Source organism: Schistocerca piceifrons, chromosome 3, assembly GCF_021461385.2.
Source record: "Schistocerca piceifrons isolate TAMUIC-IGC-003096 chromosome 3, iqSchPice1.1, whole genome shotgun sequence".
In the NCBI taxonomy this organism is placed as follows: domain Eukaryota; kingdom Metazoa; phylum Arthropoda; class Insecta; order Orthoptera; family Acrididae; genus Schistocerca; species Schistocerca piceifrons.
The window spans coordinates 660,346,909-660,366,397 of record NC_060140.1 but is presented as its reverse complement, the minus strand read 5'-3'; the positions used below and the strand labels follow the sequence as shown (position 1 = coordinate 660,366,397).

Sequence of the window (19,489 nt, the reverse complement as noted above, 5' to 3'; positions counted from 1 at the left end):
TATTTTCATTAATCCCTCTTAAAAGTAATTTTACATTTTCATAAACACACACAGCACTATTTTCACACATCTTCTTCCTCTTGAGTTGATGGACAGCAGGGCACCTGTAGAGTTCCATGTCGTAAATAGATGAGGATTCGATGCATTCATATGACTTTCTTCTCGCCTTGACCTAGTTGATGCTACAAGGATGATCGAATATTAGAAGTGATGCCGCATATCTTTATAAGGTATATCATCATCGTACCAGTGGAATGGATGGAAGGAACGTGTTAACCACTTTACACTCCTCTGGCGTTTAGCACCATTCACGTACTCGAAACGCCTCAGCAATGCAATTTTTGCTGAGAATGTCTCTATTATACCAGCATCTTCTTGGTACGCTATGAATGTAACATCTTTAAATGTGATTTGTCTGCACTTATTGTCATAGAAACCTTGAATGTCAGCAACGACGTTCACACTCAAAGTTACCGTTTTGGAAAGCTCTAAGCATGACAGAGTACTTGGTCATTTATACAGCATGCTGCACAACACCAGTAAGTGGGCAATAGCTAATCAAATGGTCATGTAGAACTGCAGCATAAGCTGCAGCGGGCTCTGGAAAATTTGATGAGGATTCAAATTCGATTCACACATCTATTGGTCCTGATTTAACTATCTCATTCTGCTGATAACAGTCTATTATGATGATTGGTGATAGCTCCTCTGATTTCCGTAGACGAACTAGGCGTCCTTCCTCTTTGATACCTTCTGAATAAGAAGCACAGAACCTTGCATACATGTCAAATGCTAGACTATACACATTCTGGTCCCACTGAAGCAGTATACTGTCATATGGATAGAATTCTGAATTCAAGTAGACTCTCGCATTAGTTAAATTACAGTTGTCAAATAGGGTGTAATCATCTGCCAAATCCCCCCTTCTGTTGGTCTGAAATGCAAGTAAGATGCATCTCGGTGTTTCCAGCTGCACCGAGGTTATGTTTGTCTGCTTGCTGTCGGTAGCACTGGATACTCAAAAACATCCCAAGAACGGAAAGTTAATGGCAGATATATGCCGGTATTCAGAACTTTTAAAAGCTTCAAATGCTCCTCGTCTGTCACAGTGATGTGTGGCATTTTCCATATAATTATTGATGATGATCTGTTTCTCCTCTTGAGCTCCTTGAATGTATGAATTGCTATCCATTGTACTCTGTACCAGAAAAGTTCCGGTTTATCATTCGTAATAGTTTGCTGCATGTCCTCAAAGTACCCGATAAGCATTTTTAGAGATATGCGTGCAGTAAATCGGCGACACTCTTCTGCTGTTCCGCCCACAGGCTCGTCTACGAATTTTCTAAACCATTCAAATTCGAGGGTTATGATGAGACATATGTTTCAAGAGTTGATACTATGCCTATATTACGTATCCAATCGACCTCTGCCCCGTTGGAACAGAAATCCCACTGTATGACTACCATCCTTTTTCTTAAATGATCCATCCAAATATATGAAACTCTTGCATGGAAGAGCTAGAATGTCCTTTTGGTGGTTGACAATCCTAGTTCCATCGTTCTTGGTAAATGTCGTTGAAGCATAAGGTTTATGTGAGGAGTTTTCCAGGCGTATGATTCGCTCATCGTGTTCCACGGGGTGAGATATATTGAGCGACGACGTCATTGCGAGGTTTCAAGCTCACTGATTTAAAAACTCGTAGTTCACACGTGTTACCATCTTGCGGTTCTGCTGCGAAGTGCTGTGCTCTGCGCTGTGTGTGCTGGTTTTATACCTGACGCCCATTCCATGTGGCTTTTCGCGGATGATGCTGTAGTATACAGAGAAGTTGCAGCGTTAGAAAATTGCAGCGAAATGCATGGAGATCTGCAGCGGATAGGCACTTGGTGCAGGGAGTGGCAACTGACCCTTAACATAGACAAATGTAATGTATTGCGAATAGATAGAAAGAAGGATCCTTTATTGTATGATTATATGATAGCGGAACAAACACTGGTAGCAGTTACTTCTGTAAAATATCTGGAAGTATGCGTACGGAACGATTTGAAGTGGAATGATCATATAAAATTTATTGTTGGTAAGAGGGGCGCCAGGTTGAGATTCATTGGGAGAGTCCTTAGAAAATGTTGTCCGTCAACAAAGGAGGTGGCTTACAAAACACTCGATCGACCTATACATGAGTATTGCTCATCAGTGTGGGATCCGTAGCAGGTCGGGTTGACAGAGGAGATAGAGAAGATCCAAAGAAGAGCGGCGCGTTTCGTCACAGGGTTATTTGGTAAGTGTGATAGCGTTACGGAGATGTTTAGCAAACTCAAGTGGCAGACTCTGCAAGAGAGGTGCTCTGCATCGCGGTGTAGTTTGCTGTCCAGGATTCGAGAGGGTGCGTTTCTAGATAAGGTATCGAATATATTGCTTCCCCCTACTTATATCTCCCGATGAGATCACGAATGTAAAATTAGAGACGAGATTCGAGCGCGCACGGAGGCTTTCCGGCAGTCGTTCTTCCCGCGAATCATACGCGACTGGGACAGGAAAGGGAGGCCGGCAGGAGTGGCCGTGCGGTTCTAGGCGCTACAGTCTGGAACCGAGCGACAACTACGGTCGCAGGTTCGAATCCTGCCTCGGGCATGGATGTGTGTGATGTCCTTAGGTTAGTTAGGTTTAAGTAGTTCTAAGTTCTAGGCGACTGATGACCTCAGAAGTTAAGTCGCATAGTGCTCAGAGCCATTTGAGCCAGGAAAGGGAGGTAATGACAGTGGCGCGTAACGTGCCCTCCGCCACACACCGTTGGGTGGCTTGCGGAGTATAAATGTAGATGTAGATGTAGATTGTGTCTTAGAGTAGCCGCACAATGCTTTCCTCGCCACGGTAGTCAACAAGTCGGTTATTCGGGTTCACAACGCGCAACTCCAGGTAGCCCAGTGTCTGAACTTTCACTGGAAGATATATAGTGTTGGTAGGAGTCACAACAGTCTTATAATCTGTTCCAACAGATGGGAAGAATCCGTAAACTGAATTAATCAATCCGTCTTTGAGATATGCTAGGGGTCTTTTTTTGTTTTTGTTTTTTTTATGAAGAGACCTAGTCCTTTCTTTCATGGTTTCAGCCGGCCGCGGTGGTCTAGCGGTTCTAGGCGCGCAGTCCGGAACCGCGCGACTGCTACGGTCGCAGGTTCGAATCCTGCCTCGGGCATGGATGTGTGTGATGTCCTTAGGTTAGTTAGGTTTAAGTAGTTCTAAGTTCTAAGGGACTGATGACCACAGTAGTTACGTCCCATAGTGCTCAGAGCCATTTGAACCATTTTTCATGGTTTCAAGTACACTCATTTTCCGATGGCTGCTGCCTCAATCATGTGATTATGTCTCCGTGCCTCCTGCAAGTGCTCCTGAGAGTTTTGTGCATTCTTGACTGTCCTGGCAATAGCTGCAGCACCCCTAGCCAGTGAACCCACAGCAGAGAGACTACCTAGGGCAGAAATGAGGAAGGGAATAATTCCACCAGACGTCTTGGGTATTGGTAGAACCCTGCGTGGTTTAACTGATCTTCTTTTTCTCGTTCCTTTCTACTTCAAGAGCTTTTAGATACATACATCGCTGTCAGGATGCACTTTTTCATGCACCATTTGGTTGTCAACGCCCGACATGCAGTGCTCATGGCTTAGCTGAACTTCTTCAGACCCAAGCCCAACCTAATTTTACCACGCATGGTTTTTTCAGCTGCAAATGCTGCAGTGCTTTGACCTACACCAATATCCCTTCTCGCACGTATTGCCTTAGCTATATCACCTAAAATTCGCGCGGCAGTGTGATGATCTATTTGCACGTCAAATTCCATAAGACCAAATTGAGGAGAAAATCTCCAAGGTCATGAAATGTGTTAGTACATGAAATTAGAACATAAAAGTGATAACAGATAAAAATAAAATGTTTATTAACCCGAAAAAAGTCAATCCATGAGTTTAAGAAAACGCAATCAACAATACAACAAGAATCAGCTTAATTTTTCAAGGAATTCCTCGACAGAATAGAAGGAGTGACCCATGAGGAAACTCTTCAGTTTCGATTTGAAAGCGCGTGGATTACTGCTAAGATTTCTGAATTCGAGTGGTAGACTACTGAAAATGGATGCAGCAGTATACTGCACACCTTTACGCACAAGAGTTAAGGAAGCCAGATACAAATGCAGGTTTTATTTCCGCCGAGTATTAACTGAGTGAAAGCTGCTAATTCTTGGGAATGAGCTAATATTGTGAACAAGAAATGACAGTAAGGAATGTATATATTGAGAGGCCAATGTCAAAATACACAGACTCGTGAACAGGGGTCGACAAGAGGTTCGTCAACTTTCACCATTTACTGCCTGAACCGCCAGTTTCTGAGCCAAAAATATCCTTTTAGAATAGGAAGAGTGACCCCAAAATATAATACCATATGGCATAAGCGAATGAAAATAAGCAAAGTAGACTAATTTTCGTGTCGAACTATCACTCATTTCAGATACCGTTCGAATAGCAAAAATGGTAGCATTATGTCTTTGAACAAGATCCTGAATGCAGGCTTTCCTTTACAGTTTACTACGTATCTGAACACCTACAAATTTTAACTGTTCATGTCACTAATGATATGCCCATTCTGTGAAACTAAAACGTCATGTTTTGTTGAATTGTGTGCTAGAACCTGTAAAATCTGAGTTTCACTGTGATTTAGCATTAGTTTATTTTCTACAAGTCATGAACTTAGGTCATGAGCTGCACTATTTGAAACAGAGCCAATGTTGCACACAACATCCTTTACTACCAAGCTAGTGTCATCAGCAAACAGAAATATTTTAGAGTTACACGTAATACTAGAGGGCATATCATTCATATAAATAAGGAACAGGAGGGCCCCAACACTGATCCTTGGGGTACCCCCATTTGACCATACCCCACTCAGACCCCACATCACAGCCATTCTCAACACTGTGAATAATGACCTTTTGCTGTCTGTTGCTAAAGTAAGAGGTAAACCAATTGTGAGCTACTCCCCATATTCCATAATGGTCCAACTTCTGGAGCAATATTTTGCGATCAACACAATCAGACGCCTTATTTAAATCAAAAAATTTGTCTAGCGTTCGAAACCTTTTGTTTAAGTCATCCAGTACCTCACAGAGAAAAGAGAATATAGCATTTTTAGTTGTCAAACGACTTCTAAAACTGAACTGTACATTTGATAACAAATCTTGTGATATAAAATGGTCAATTATCCATACATACACAGCCTTTTCAATAACTTAACCAAACACTGATGACATAGAAACAGGTCTTAAATTATCTACATTATCCACTTCTCCCTGTTTATAAATCGGCTTTACTACTGAGTACTTTAATCGTTCAGGAAACTGATGATTCCTAAAGGAAAAATTACAAATATGGCTAAATACAGGGCTAACATGTGCAGTACAGTACTTTAATATTCTGATAGGCCCTCCATCATAACCATGAGAGTCCTTAGTCTTCAGCGATTTAATTATTGACTCAATCTCCCCCTTGTCTGTATCACAGAGGAGTATTTAAGACATCAATCTCGGAAAGACATTTGCCAAGAAGTTTATATGATTCCCTGTAGAAACTAAATTTTTATTTAATTCACCAGCCATGCTCAGGAAACGATTGTTAAACACTATACATATATCTGATTTATCAGTAACAGAAACATTTTTACTACGAACTGACTTTATATTGTTGACCTTGTGTCGCTGACCAGACACTTCCTTCACAGCTGACCATGTGGTTTTAACTTTATCCTGTGAATTAGCTATTCTTTTTCCATACCACATACTCTTTGCCTTTCTAATAACATTTTAAGCACCTTACAATACTGATTGCAATGGGCTTTGTAGCTTGATTGTGACTACCTCTAACATTTTGATATAATTCTCGCTTTCTTCTACATGATATTTTTATCCCACTAGTCAGCCACCCGGGCTGCCTATTACTGCTTGTCCCTGTTTAGAAAGTTCTACTGGAAAGCAACTCTCAAAGAGCATGAGAAATGTTTTAAGGAAAGCCTTATATTTATCATCTATGTTATCAGCACTATAAACATCCTGCCACTCTTGTTCCTTGATAAGTTTTGAAAAACGTTCTATTGCTGTTGGATTAACTTTCCTACATACTTTGTAATTATATGTGACATTTGTTTGAGTACAAAAGCCTTTTAGTGTTAAAATTTGTGCTTCATGGTCTGAAAGGCCATTCACCCTTTTACTAACAGAATGCCCACCTAGTAATGAAGAATGAATAAAAATATTGTCTATGGCTGTGCTACTGTTCCCCTGCACCCTCGTTGGAAAAACAGTCTGCATCAGATCATATGAATTTATGAGATCTACCAACATCCTTTTTCTTGCACCATCATATACAAAATTTATATTGAAGTCACCACATATAACTAATTTCTGGTACTTCCTATAAAGTGAATCAAGAACACTCTCTAGCTTGAGCAGAAATGCTCTGAAGTCAGAGCAAGGGACCCATAAACAACAACAATTAGAAGTTTAGCTTCACTAAATTCAGCTGCCCTTGCACAACATTCAAATATCTGTTCAGTGCTGTGATACATCTATGGACTCAAATGGAATACTGTTTTTAACATACATGGCTACTCGCCCACCCCTCAAGGAACTCCTTGGGAAACAGCCAGCCAATTTGTATCCTGGTAAAGGAAGCCTCTGAATTGTCAGATTATTTAAGTGGTGCTCCGACATACCAATAATTTCGGAGTCAACTTCTATAAGCAGTTCACCAACTTTATCTCCAATACCTCTTATATTTTGACGAAATACGCTAATTCCTTCTCTACTTGGAAACATGACGTCCTCTGAAGGTGAGCCCTTAGTTAGAGGGACTTCCTTTAAGCAGGTATACCTATCAGCTGACTTCAGTCTATAAAAGGCGCAGCTCTAACACCAACTACTACAGGATTTTTCCATGAATGATCCCACCACCACCCACACAAGTGTCACCTATAAGCTTTGCCAGCCTCCCCTTCCAATACCTTTTGAGGTACAGGTCATACCTAGTGAAACCCAATCTACTGATAGACCCAACTGGCACCAATGAAATGTGACCCATGCGCCCTCCCCGGCCCCATATTAACGCGCCTAGCAGCTGCATTAAGATGAGGCCGATCATGACCCTGAAGCAGTTTCACGAAATGCACATTAGTGCCACCAGTTCGAGTAGCTCCCTTTACCAGGTCATCACCTACATCATATCACTACCTGATCCTCCTTCGTAAAATTCATACATAACTTCCCTATGCTGTCAGTCACCTGAGCCAACCCTGCACTAGTATTCACAAAGCTGGTGACCTGGTACTCACTCCCCAACACTTCCTGCATTTGCTGGCCCACACCTCAACCGTGCGAACCACCTAACAGCAGAACCTTCTTTCTGTTAGACTTTGCAACTGACCTAGGCCTCCTAACTGCTGAGGACTACTACATGTTCCCTACATCTACAGCTACAAGAGGCTCCTCTCTACTCAACTCTTCCAGTTGGTCAAATCTGTTGCACATATGCGAAGTATAATTGTCTGACTACCTCCTCTTGCTAAATGCCTTCTAGCCAACTGCCATTCCCCACTACCCTTTACCTTCCTCAACCTATCTAGTTCCTCCTTTGCGCATCGTAACTGCACCTGAAGGGCACAAATATTACGCTCCTGCTCCTCTATCAACTTATTTCTACTACAGATTCTGCATTGTATGAGAGGATCTCGGTAGAATGCCCACTGGCTTCCTCACTGCAATGCCCCCAGTGAAAATACTTTGAACAAATCCCACACCATCACCCATTACCCACAAACCTACGACAGAGCCCACACTTCTCACTCATGGCACAACTTTAGAGTTACTGAAAAAAAAACTATACATTTATGTTACCTGAGTTCAGTTACACCACTAGAACTATTTATAGAACTAACAATAGCGGTCTCAAAATTCTCTGTCTACTAAGAAAGCAATTACTTGTATTAATACTACTACACCACAGCTAATACCAATACCAACAAAACTTCACAAAATTATTAGCTAAAACCAAAAATTCAAGTGGTCGCTGGAGCACTCAACGAAATTAAAACACTGAACGAAAATTTTACTGATATATTTATATATATATATAACCAAAAATACTAGTCGAGCACATTGTAAAGATTTGTTCAGAACGCTGAGGATTTTAACTGCTCCATGTGAGTACATTTATCAGTCAGTTGTACACATCAAAAATAACATTGATAATTACTGCACAAACAGCTCTGTCCATGACCATGCAACAAGAGGTAGACTCAACTTACGTTTACCAAGGAAAAATAAACATAAAACTCAAAACAGCATTTTCTACCAAGGAATAAAACTGTACAATAAATTACCAAAATAGATTAAAGAAATTGCAAAATACACTTATTTAAAAAGGCAGCTAAAAAGTACCTGTTATGCAATATATATTATACATTGAAGGATTACTTAGCTAAAACAGAGTAGAGGTTTAATAAAAATGTTATCCAAGTAAATAATAATAATAATAATAATAATAATAATAATGATTATTATTATAAAATATCCAACATTCCACATAACACCGTCACTTTATGTTTTTTTCTACTTTTTTCCTTTCTAGTTATACTTACACCCAAGCTATGCATAACACAATACTAATACCTCTTCCTCTTTCTGAGCTCAACATTTCACTCATTATGGAGAGATGCTGACTCAGTTTCTCAGGATAGGAATGGGAAGTTGCAGTACGGAAAATGTCCCAGAGATCACCAGTGTGTGTGTGTGTGTGTGTGTGTGTGTGTGTGTGTATAGTGAGTGAAGTGATATGAAACAATGTGTGTATAGTGTGTGCAGTGACTGATAGTGAGATATGAGTGAACAATGTGGCATTACATTATTTAATAAGTTATTTGTAAAAAAAGTATTGTATACCGGGAGTAAATCTAATGATTGTCTCTAACTAAAAGTCTGTAAATAAATATGTGTACGAACTAGCTTATTTTAAACTGATCTAAATTTGTAAATACTTTGACATGTCCTATATCCTTGTAAAAAGAGATCTACAGATGAATAAAGCTACAACTACTACTACTAGAAACAATAATAAATGTCAGCTGAAAACTAAAGCACGAAATTTACTAAACGACTTCAATGCACAGAAAACTCTAAAAGACACAGCGAGCGAACGTTTCCAAAAGTTTATTAAATCGCAATTTCGCCACAAACAGCACGAAACACCGTTGAAAACTATTAAATTTAATAACTGTATAACAGTGCACAAATAACTTTGTCAGTACATAGCTTTATAACCGCTACAGCTGCAACCGCACGCCGAAAAATGTAAACACACTACTGAGGCGTGAGCATTGGACGAACAACGTAAGCACACACACAAATAACAGACCACAACGTAAGCACACACATAAATAACAGACCACTCGAGTTAATAACACAGGAAGAACAAGTGAGATTAATGAAAATCCATTACAGCAAATATTAACACAAATAAGTTTTAAAATAAGTAACTGAAGACTAAAACTTTAGAAAATATTGACGATCAATTTCAACAGCAGTCCAGCACACATGACGCCACACCAAAGACCATTTGCCAGGTATGCGCTGTTGTGTTCCACGTGAACTTCGTCGAGCAGATTTATCCCTTTATCACTAAGTGCCAATTGTATTTGAAGTTTTGTTCCAGGTCCACGGTAGTTATATCCGGGATTATGTAGTTTGTCGAGAATAACACCATCTCCTCCTCTAATGCTTCTCCTGTCACGCATGCTATGCTACGGAGGTGGTTGGGGTGTGCGCACATTGTAATATAGCAAGTCGCCAACGTCGATCCAGCTCTTTTGTGATCAGGAAAACCAAGCCATTTAACTAACGCTCTATTCCGTCGAAGCTGTATGATCTCTACGACATGCCCATTTAGTTCCGAGCTCTTCTGTAACTCTTCTGGGTGAAAGCATCCTGTAATTTCACTACCACTGCTGTCTTTTAAGAGGTAGGTTCTAGGATTCGCTATCTGCACTTAGGAAACAGTGAATAGCCCAGTGGACCAGTTTGGCATGTATGACTTCTCAAATCCTGTCTTGTGTTTTGAAATACATATTAAATTATCTACATTAAATTGCTTTTTTGCGTGAATCTAACATTTTAATACAATTGTATACTGTATCTAGAAGTCTGTTATCACGAACATCGATTAGTCTCATTTTTACTGTGCGGTTTTTGGTTCGATTATACTGTGAAATTATTTGTGGGAGGATATTGGTCCATTTGTGTGAGCGACGAACATTTAATCGCATCCAAATTTGGGCTTTCACTGTTCTGTTCAGGCGTTCCACGATAATCGCCTTCAGGTGGGTGAAAGTCGAGTAGTGATGCATTCCATGCCGCTCCATCATAGTCGTGAAATATCTGTTGTAAAAATCACCACCATAATCTGTCTGAAGGTTTCCTGGACTTCAATTCCTCCCCATCTGCAGCAAACGCTCAAACACATGCGCGACATCCTTCCCTGTTTTTGCTTTCAAGGGTAATCCCCAGCCAAATATACGACAGTTGCCCAGAAAGTAATGCACCACATTTTTTTCTTCAACAATTCTTTACTGAACATAATGAGAATTTCAGATACGAAAGAATGGCGTTTTATCTAAACATACTATTTTTTCACGTAATCCCCATCCAGCTCTATGGCCTTCGTCAGCGCGAAATAAGGGCCTGTATGTCCTGTTGGTACCAATCCTTGTCCTGGTGGCGGAGCCAGTGCTTCACTGTGTGAACCACCTCCTCATCGTCCTCAAAATGTCTTGTCGAGTCGTAATGCGTCTGTCCTCGAGAATGACAACATCAGCTCGCTGCAACATGTCAGGTGTGACAGCCGTGGATGGTCTCCCCGACCGCTGCAAATCCTGCAGCTTCGCCGAACCGCCTTCCGATGACCTCACCCTCCGTGCCCGGCGACTAACTGTGCTTCTGTCGACAGCAAATGCTCCATAGACTTTGAACAAACGTTTGTGAATATTTCCCACAGTTTCTTTCTCTGCAGTAAGAAAGTCAATGACGGCACGTAGCTTGTAACGTACATCACCTACAGATGCCATTGTGAAACTCTCCTGCAGCTATGCTGTCTGTCGAAAGTGACGGAAACGTGGCACGCTCACTCAGGAGGCTTCAAGTGATACATACGTAAAGTTTCCATGCGTAGCATTGTTTTCGGCTGAGAAAAAAAAAATGCGGCGCATCACTTTCTGGGAAACCCGCGTACAGTAAGTATCAATGACCATTAAAATGTATTTGAAACCGTTATACACACGTGAATATTCCCTCATGTCGACTAGCTACACCTGCCAAACCTTTAACCAGAACATGTCTATGAGTGTATGTTTTGCGTGCTGGTTTGTGCAGTTTTTGCACTACAGTCTCAATACTTACTCTATGATACCTCTCTCTCTAAGTTCAGAAATGCAGAAACAACTTCATCTGAATGTGCTGTATTACCAGCAGCAGTTGACGCCATAAGCAGTCTTAGCTAATCTATTAGTTCATTGGGATCGTCATGATATATATGCTACGGAAGTCGATTACTAACTCTGTTATGCTGAATGTCAATACCATCAAATGGTTCAAATGGCTCTGAGCACTATGGGACTTAACATCTGAGGTCATCAGTCTCCTAGAACTTAGAACTACTTAAACCTAACTAACTTAAGGACATCACACAGCCGGCCGAAGTGACCGAGCGGTTCTGGGGGCTACAATCTGGAACCGCGCGACCGCTTCGGTCGCAGGTTCGAATCCTGCCTCAGGCATGGATGTGTGTGCTATCCTTAGGTTAGTTAGGTTTAAGTAGTTCTAAGTTCTAGGGGACTGATGGCATCAGAAGTCAAGTCACATAGTGCTCAGAGCCATTTGAACCATTTTTTGACATCACACATATCCATGCCCGAGGCAGGATTCGAACCTGCGACCGTAGCAGTCGCACGGTTCCGGACTGAAGCGCCTAGAACGCTCGGCCCCAGCGGCCGGCTATCGATACCATCACCACTGCTATTTTTTCATTGTCCAATATAGGTTTTATAACGGATTTGTATTTCACATTGCTTTGGATTTTCGCGTTCTTATGCAGATCAGTTAAATGCAATATTTCACGATATATTTCCAGATCTTTAGATGAATCATTCGCAGTTTTTGTGGATCTTAGGCAAATAAGGTTCAGTAGAACAAGTGTTCTCTGAAACTGTCTATTGCCGATCTGTATTGTACCCTCAGTTAAACTTATAGGCTGCATGCACAGAATGTATGTTTTTACTCTGATGACACTGAGTACTTTGTCTACCCTAGCAGCATTGTGACACTTAATGAAATCGGCAATGGCAACGTCGCCATTGCGTAATTCTGGTGAGAGTTGACTGAGAGACTCTGTAACCGGCTTAAAGGTTTCTCTTAGTGTTTGCTCTCGCTTCAAATGCCTTAACCTCAACAGCCGTAATTACCCTTCCATGCCTCGATGACGTAATGCTTGGTCGACATCTCGTTGTATACTAATTGGACTTCTGTGCAGCGTGGGGTTCTACATATCCGGTCTTCTTTTTCCTATGCTGCTCCCTCTTCTTGATAACAGCTCTTTTCCCTTCAGCTAGCTCGCTTACTTTCTTTTCAGTTGCAATAAGCCGTTCATACAATGTCCCATTCTCAATAACAGCTGTTTCCCCTTCAGTTAAGTCTTTGACTTTCTGTTACATTGAATTAATCCTATCATTCAGTGTATTGTTCAGTCTCAGAAGAGTATGACAGTATGTCTCTAGTTCCTTGTGTGCGCCTCCAATTTAACGTTCGAGAGTTTGAATTTTCGCGACCATGTACATGCCAATGTTTTATCTATGTACAGCCATCTTCTCAGACTGAGCTCCAGCCATGCATGCGAATTTATCCATGGTGACGCTTATACTGATGTACTCACCTATTTCCATGGCTATATACTATATAGGAATTACTTGAAGTTCCGTCTATACCTGCCATCATTCAGTTTTCCTGTTCGCTAATAATGAGAAACCCATACTATGAGTGATTGCAGCAATCTCCACATATCTTTACAGAATCATTGCACAGCATATTGGTTCCAACAAAGGCCTGGTAAATGTGTTTTACATTCAGACTGTAATGTTTGAATGTAATAATTAAGTTTGCATTATCCCTCACCAGCTTTTTTTTTTTTTAGGATACTGGAACACTCGATGTCTGACTCAGATAAAATACATCAACTATATGGCGGCCAAAACAGAAATATTGTCGAATTTGCTCTTGGTTTTCCACACCAATATCGTCAAATACGAACATTATGTTTGACTTTACGTTTTCTAGTGGAGGGATATCACTACCCTCACCGAATGTCTTACATGTCACACCATCTACACCCTGCAATATCTCCTGTAATAGTATTTGGGCTGAAACAGTGTTTTTGAAAATACACATACATGCTCAAAGCGGACTCCATCTGGATGTGTTCGCAGCAACATAAGAACATTCATTTTGCTGCTGTTTGATGGACCTACAATTATTGCACATATGTTGTCCGGAAGGAGTACGCCATTCTTTTTCCGGTCTTCTTGCACGCCGTCACAGTCAAGTCACTTATAACAAAGTCTTGATGCTTCACTCAACCTGCCATGATACCTACTACGTAAGGTACTGGTCTACAATGGGTTTTTATAGAAAATAATGAACACTATGCCCCACCATGATACCGACTATGTCAGGTAATGGCGTGCAATGGAATTTTACAGAGACTTTAGTTAAATGACATAATTTTCTGTTGTTGCGTGTTTGCAGTGAAAATACTGGTAACAATAGCTTCAGTACTTACAAAATAACACGAGGTAAGAATAAAAACGCATTCATGGTTATACACATTTTGATTCAGTAATCATACACGGGATGCACTACATCAAGAGGTTCTTTGTTTATCTTAACACCAGTTTAGAATATCGGAAATGAAGCCTTCTTGTAAGCACAGAATTCAGCATGTATTTCTCTCAAACTTATTGGTACATTAGTTTCCGTTGGCTCCATACTGACCCACTGTTCGAAGTCGTCTACATTACATGCACACTGTTCATACAAGATACTCTGCAATGTCCCTATACACAGCTTTAGCACAAGGCAGCCATCTGTTCAGTGTTTCCAAAACAATGGGTAGCACCACCTGTAGACCAAACAACGTTGTAACGGGGGAGTGCTGTAGATAGATGAATGTGTCACCCAATTTCACACAGGGTGCAGAGTCATCGTACACTGTTGTGACAGGTAGAGTTAGAGCAGCACAGTAAATGTCCAAAGGAAGACGCCTCGGATGGTACTCGGCGGTCAACTGCTACTTGATATAGACTTTTGCACAAGACAGTTTATCACCTCAGTAAACCGCACTTTAACAATTTTGGTTGCATTCTCAACCTCTATCACAACACACTGGTCTCCATCTGCAGATGCTTCTATACCAATATGTAAACACTTCGAACTACTAGCAATTAAATTATACACTGAAGTGATTATAAGTGGTGCACAGGGATCAATTGATACCTTCTCATCCACTACATCCACATTTTGTCCACGCAGTGTCACTGGAATATTCTGAGATGGCGTTTATGATGTGGGCCAGAACCGACCTGCTTCATGCTGGTTAGGACCCCCAGTGCACATCTGCGAGTCAGGGACTGGCTGGGTGTCTTCAACCGGCAATAACAGCTTCTTGTCCTGCTGCAATAAGCTGAGCAGGTGCGCGACAGTATCTCAGGGTACTGCCACTGCTGTGGCTCTTGAGGGGGTGGGACACATCACTGCTGCAGACCCTGACAGGCTGGAGGACGTCGCATCCACTGACGAGCAGAGAAGAAAAACCGTTACAAGTGATAATAGCAGCACAAAGACTTCATTTGCCTCACATGACAGTAAACACAGACATTAAACAAAGAGTACTTACTCTTCCGCGGCATCTTCCCATTCTGCTGCAGCTGCGGCTGGGCAGTGCAGGACTATCTTTGCTGGCTCTTCATACTGACTGATTGAGGCTGCAGAGGTGCTGGGCCCACCTTACATCCCCGATGTTATCGGATGCTGCGTTCCTATTGGCTACTGCCAATTTCAAGCGCCTCTCGTGGCATAATTGTGAACTAGACCAGTTGCTTGGTCCTGTGGATCAGGGGCAGACATCTCTTGTGAGATGGAAGACTGACTGTGAATTTCAAAAGTAGCAAGCAGTTGTAACTACAGCATTGGTCTGCATCACTTACAGAATGCATTTGACACCATTCTGCTGCATAGCCATTATCTGCTGGACAATATTCCTGTTCTTCTTCAGGCACTCATCCAGTATAACTCGTTTCCATTCTGCAAGTAGGAGGCTGTGGGCGCAGCCCTCGGCTGCGTTCTTACAGGCATCATGGCTGTTAAATTCCTCCCAATCAGACACCAACAGCTCTTCGATAGAACACATTCTGCGCATCACCGAGGATGACCAGCGAGTGATGATTGGGTGAAATTGTGTATTGATGGAGGGGGAAGCTTTTCAGTGGTATGTATCACATTCATGAACAGACTTCCACTGAAGCGAATTGGCATCAACAGCCTGCCTCTTCTGTTTTGGAAGAGTGAATGCTTCATTTGGAATATCTTGGCAGCTTTCAGATCCGCATGAGCATGTATCAGTTGCGACATGCATCTTGGCTCCATCCCTCTGCATTGTCACAATCTTCTGAACTGAATTCTTCTGCTTTTTTCTCCTACACTCTTCCATTATCGTAATCCTCCATCCCCCATGCAGTGAACTGTGGCTACAGTCTCCTCTGAATGGATACAATATGACAGCTATTGAAAGCCGCTCTAGCCATCACATTCATCTCACTGATTGAACACATCATGATGTTTCCACAGGAACAGCTCAGTATAAACTGAACCACATCCGTCAATTCTGGTCACATGAGTGGAGAAAAAATTCCCATTCCAATTAGAATTTCTTGCCATTTTATATGGGATGGGGTGGGGATGGGATGTCAGCATAGCCCTGGGACAAAGAAATTCCCGCCAAAATTCGAAATTGAGGCCAAAATCCTAAATTCTCGCCAGTAGGGTAGATGAGGGATGGACAGGGGGAGGAGTGGGGGAGGGGGCGGGGATCCACATGCCGGCTGTGGAAAACACATGTCGTCATCTGGGAGTGGGACTGAGGATAATTGATTGATCAATTTATTAATTTGCATATCAATTTGATATCGAATTGCACCCATGCCGCCCTTACACCCACTTCCAACTTGATTACAATTTCAGAAAAATTCTATGATTTATTCAAGAGAAAGAGCTTCATAAAATAAGCAAGTCAATAACGAGCTGGCTCGCCTCTATCGGTTATGCAAGCAGTTATTCGACTTGGTATTGATTGATAGAGTTGTTGTATGTCCTCCTGAGCGATATCATGCCGAATTCTGTCAAATTGGTGCGTCAGATAGTCAAAATGCAGAGATAGTGGGAGGACCGTGTCCATAACGCTCCAAACTTTCTTAATTGGGAAAAGATCCGGCGACTTCGCTGGTCAAAGTGGGCTTTGGCAAACACGGAGACTAGCAGTAGAAACTCTCAGTCTCTGGCCGGGCATTATCGAGCCGAAATGTAAGACCCGGATGCCTAGCCATGAAGGGCAACAAAATTGGGCGTAGAATATCGCAGACGTATCGTTGTGCTGTTAGCGTTCCGCGGATGACAACCAACTGGATCCTGTTATGAAATGAAATGGCACCCTACACCATCTCTCCTAGGTGTCGGGCCATATGGCGGCGACAATCACATTGATATCCTACCGCTGTCTGGGGCGTCTCCAGACATGACTTCGACCTGGAATTGCATTGACTGGAGTAAAATTGTCATCAGTGATGAATCCCTGTTCTAACTGAGCCCCGATGACCAGCAAAGACGTGTCTGCAGACGCCACGAACAGCCGTAGAATACCAACATTACTGCCGCTCGCCATACTGCGCAACAACCAGGAGTGAAGGTCCGTCATACCATTTCATTTCATAGCAGGACCTTTTGGTTGTCATCTGCAGCACCCTTACAGCACAGTGGTATGTCGACGATATTGAACGCCCTGTTTTGTTGCCCTTCGTGGCAAATCATTCTATTCTTACATTTCAGTAAGATAATGCCCGCTCACATACTTGCGAGAGTTTCACACAGCTTGTTTTCATATTTGCCAAATTCTGCTTTGGCCAGAAAGGCCGCCGGATCTCGTCCCAATTAACTTCTGAAGCATTGTGGGCACCTCTCCAAGCAGCTCGGGATTTCGACGATCTAACGCACCAGTTGTACAGAATTTTGGACAATATCGCTCAGGAGGACATCCAACAACTCCGTCAATCAATGCCAAGCCACTTGCGTAACCGCTAGAGGTGAACTAACGTGTAATTGACTTACTCAGTTTGTGAAATTCTACCTCTTGAATAAATTATCCAATTTTTACGAATTTTTTTTGTCTTAGAGTGCATACCGTGCATACCGAGGCATATTAAGGTACCATAACTTCAGACATGCACTGGCAATGATTATTTTCACCAGCGAAATAAAAGGCTACATTCGTCGCGATAAGTAAAAATGCAGTTGCCTTTGAATATAGAATTAATTAGTGATTATTGTAGTTGGTAAGTTTCTAAGTCGGTAATGTCAAGTGTGTAGGGTGGGCCGCAGGCCGCTCCAACTACAGACGAGAAACTCCAATAATAAGTTTCGAGGGCGGAATTTGTGAATATTTTTGTTCGCGTCGTATCTCTAGCTCAGAGGCAGTAAAGATCAGGAGAATAACACCTCGTAAAGATGCAGGTGGGTGAACGCTCTTAAATGAGACAGGAACTTAACCTGTCATATGGTCCTGTAGGTAGCACCTACTATTCGCTTTGAACAATTTTGTAAACAGTGTAGATGTAGGCGTCTCGATCAAAAGTCTTCTCACATGATTTAGTATTCTCGATATTTGTTATAACCCTTTCTGAATGCAGATGTCGAAGCTGACTTCGTTGACATTCCCACTCAGACTCAAGGTTCACTACTCCCACAAGATTATCTATGGATACGACGTCTCCGTTTGAATCTCATCAGGTTGGAATTCACTCTTCTCACCCAGTTACCAGTCCAATATTTGATTATCAAAGTTTCTGTGGCATCATATCGCTGTTTTATAGGTACCAAACTCAAGATTTTTTGTTTGGACCGAATTTTTCTTCGTAGAACACATACACACGAATAAACTTGAGCTCCTCTCTCTCTCGTGAATGTCTCATTAATATAGAAACATTGAATTTAGAAAGCACTACAGCACCTGCCAGAGCCATAGCTGTTAAAAGTATTGTTTACATTAACCCCTGAGATTCAAAATGGTTCAAATGGCTCTGAGCACTATGGGACTTAACATCTGAGGTCATCAGTCCCCTATAACTTAGAACTACTTAAACCTAACTAACCTAAGGACATTACACACATCCATGCCCAAGGCAGGATTCGAACCTGCGACCGTAGCAGTCGCGCGGTTGCGGACTGAAGCGCCTAGAACCGCTCGGCCACAGCGGCCGGCGGAGGTGAATAGAAAGAGGGAAAAGGAGAAGGACAGAGACAGGGGAGAGAAAGAGATTAAGACGCTTATCCAATTCCCTTACATGTTAGAAGCGTGTGCTTTCTCTTTCCTTTCTTTTCCATTTGAGCAGATTGAGCTACAGCAAAGTGTGGCTGAGTATAGCTAGTTTGTCAATAATCTTAAAAATGTCCTTCATCGAAGTCCACTGGTATTCATGAATGTGGGAAATGTATCAAGCCGTGTTGATCTTACTTGAAACGAGAATACCATTGTCGGATGTTATTTCTACAATGAGCTTACCCCTTACACGACACAAATGTTTCCGTCTCCCTCCACTGCCTGCAAATCTCTATCAAATCTAAAGAGAACAAAATGTCACAAACGTTAGACTTTTCTCTATTTTACAATCCATTGCCTAACGCTTAAACAACATTTCGCACAGCGTTGAACTATGCCACATTCAATAAATCGCCGCAAGAACAGTTCTAGAACCTCAAACAAATATAACGATTGATAAATATTCTTGTAGCAACCTGCGTGGCAACACGATCTCCACGAACTTAAGGACAACTCTATTTTCTCGAGGAAAATTTTTCCTGCAGTGATAGATTACATTCTTTAATATTTTTCACTTCAGATGAAAAATGGTCATAACGCTGTTGCCTAATCAGTAATATTAGACAAAAGGCGATTTACAAACTAAAGAGATGAATGCGCTCCACATTTCGGCTTGCGTTTACACTGCGCTACGTTTGGTAGTATAAAATTAATACCTAGACTAGAGCAACACAACAGTCCAAGTGAAAAGTAATATTTCCTGCAGAAAT

General features: G+C 41.8%; 1 protein-coding gene across 1 annotated transcript in view; it reads right to left on the bottom strand.

Annotated features, from left to right (window-relative positions):
• Positions 1–15,542, bottom strand: part of LOC124788949 — a 457,931-nt gene extending 442,389 nt beyond the window's left edge. Inside the window, exon 1 of the mRNA XM_047256236.1 lies at positions 15,340–15,542. Within this exon, the coding sequence (XP_047112192.1) occupies positions 15,340–15,542 (203 nt within the window). The remainder of the gene's footprint in view (positions 1–15,339) is intronic.
• Positions 15,543–19,489: the final 3,947 nt, after the last annotated feature.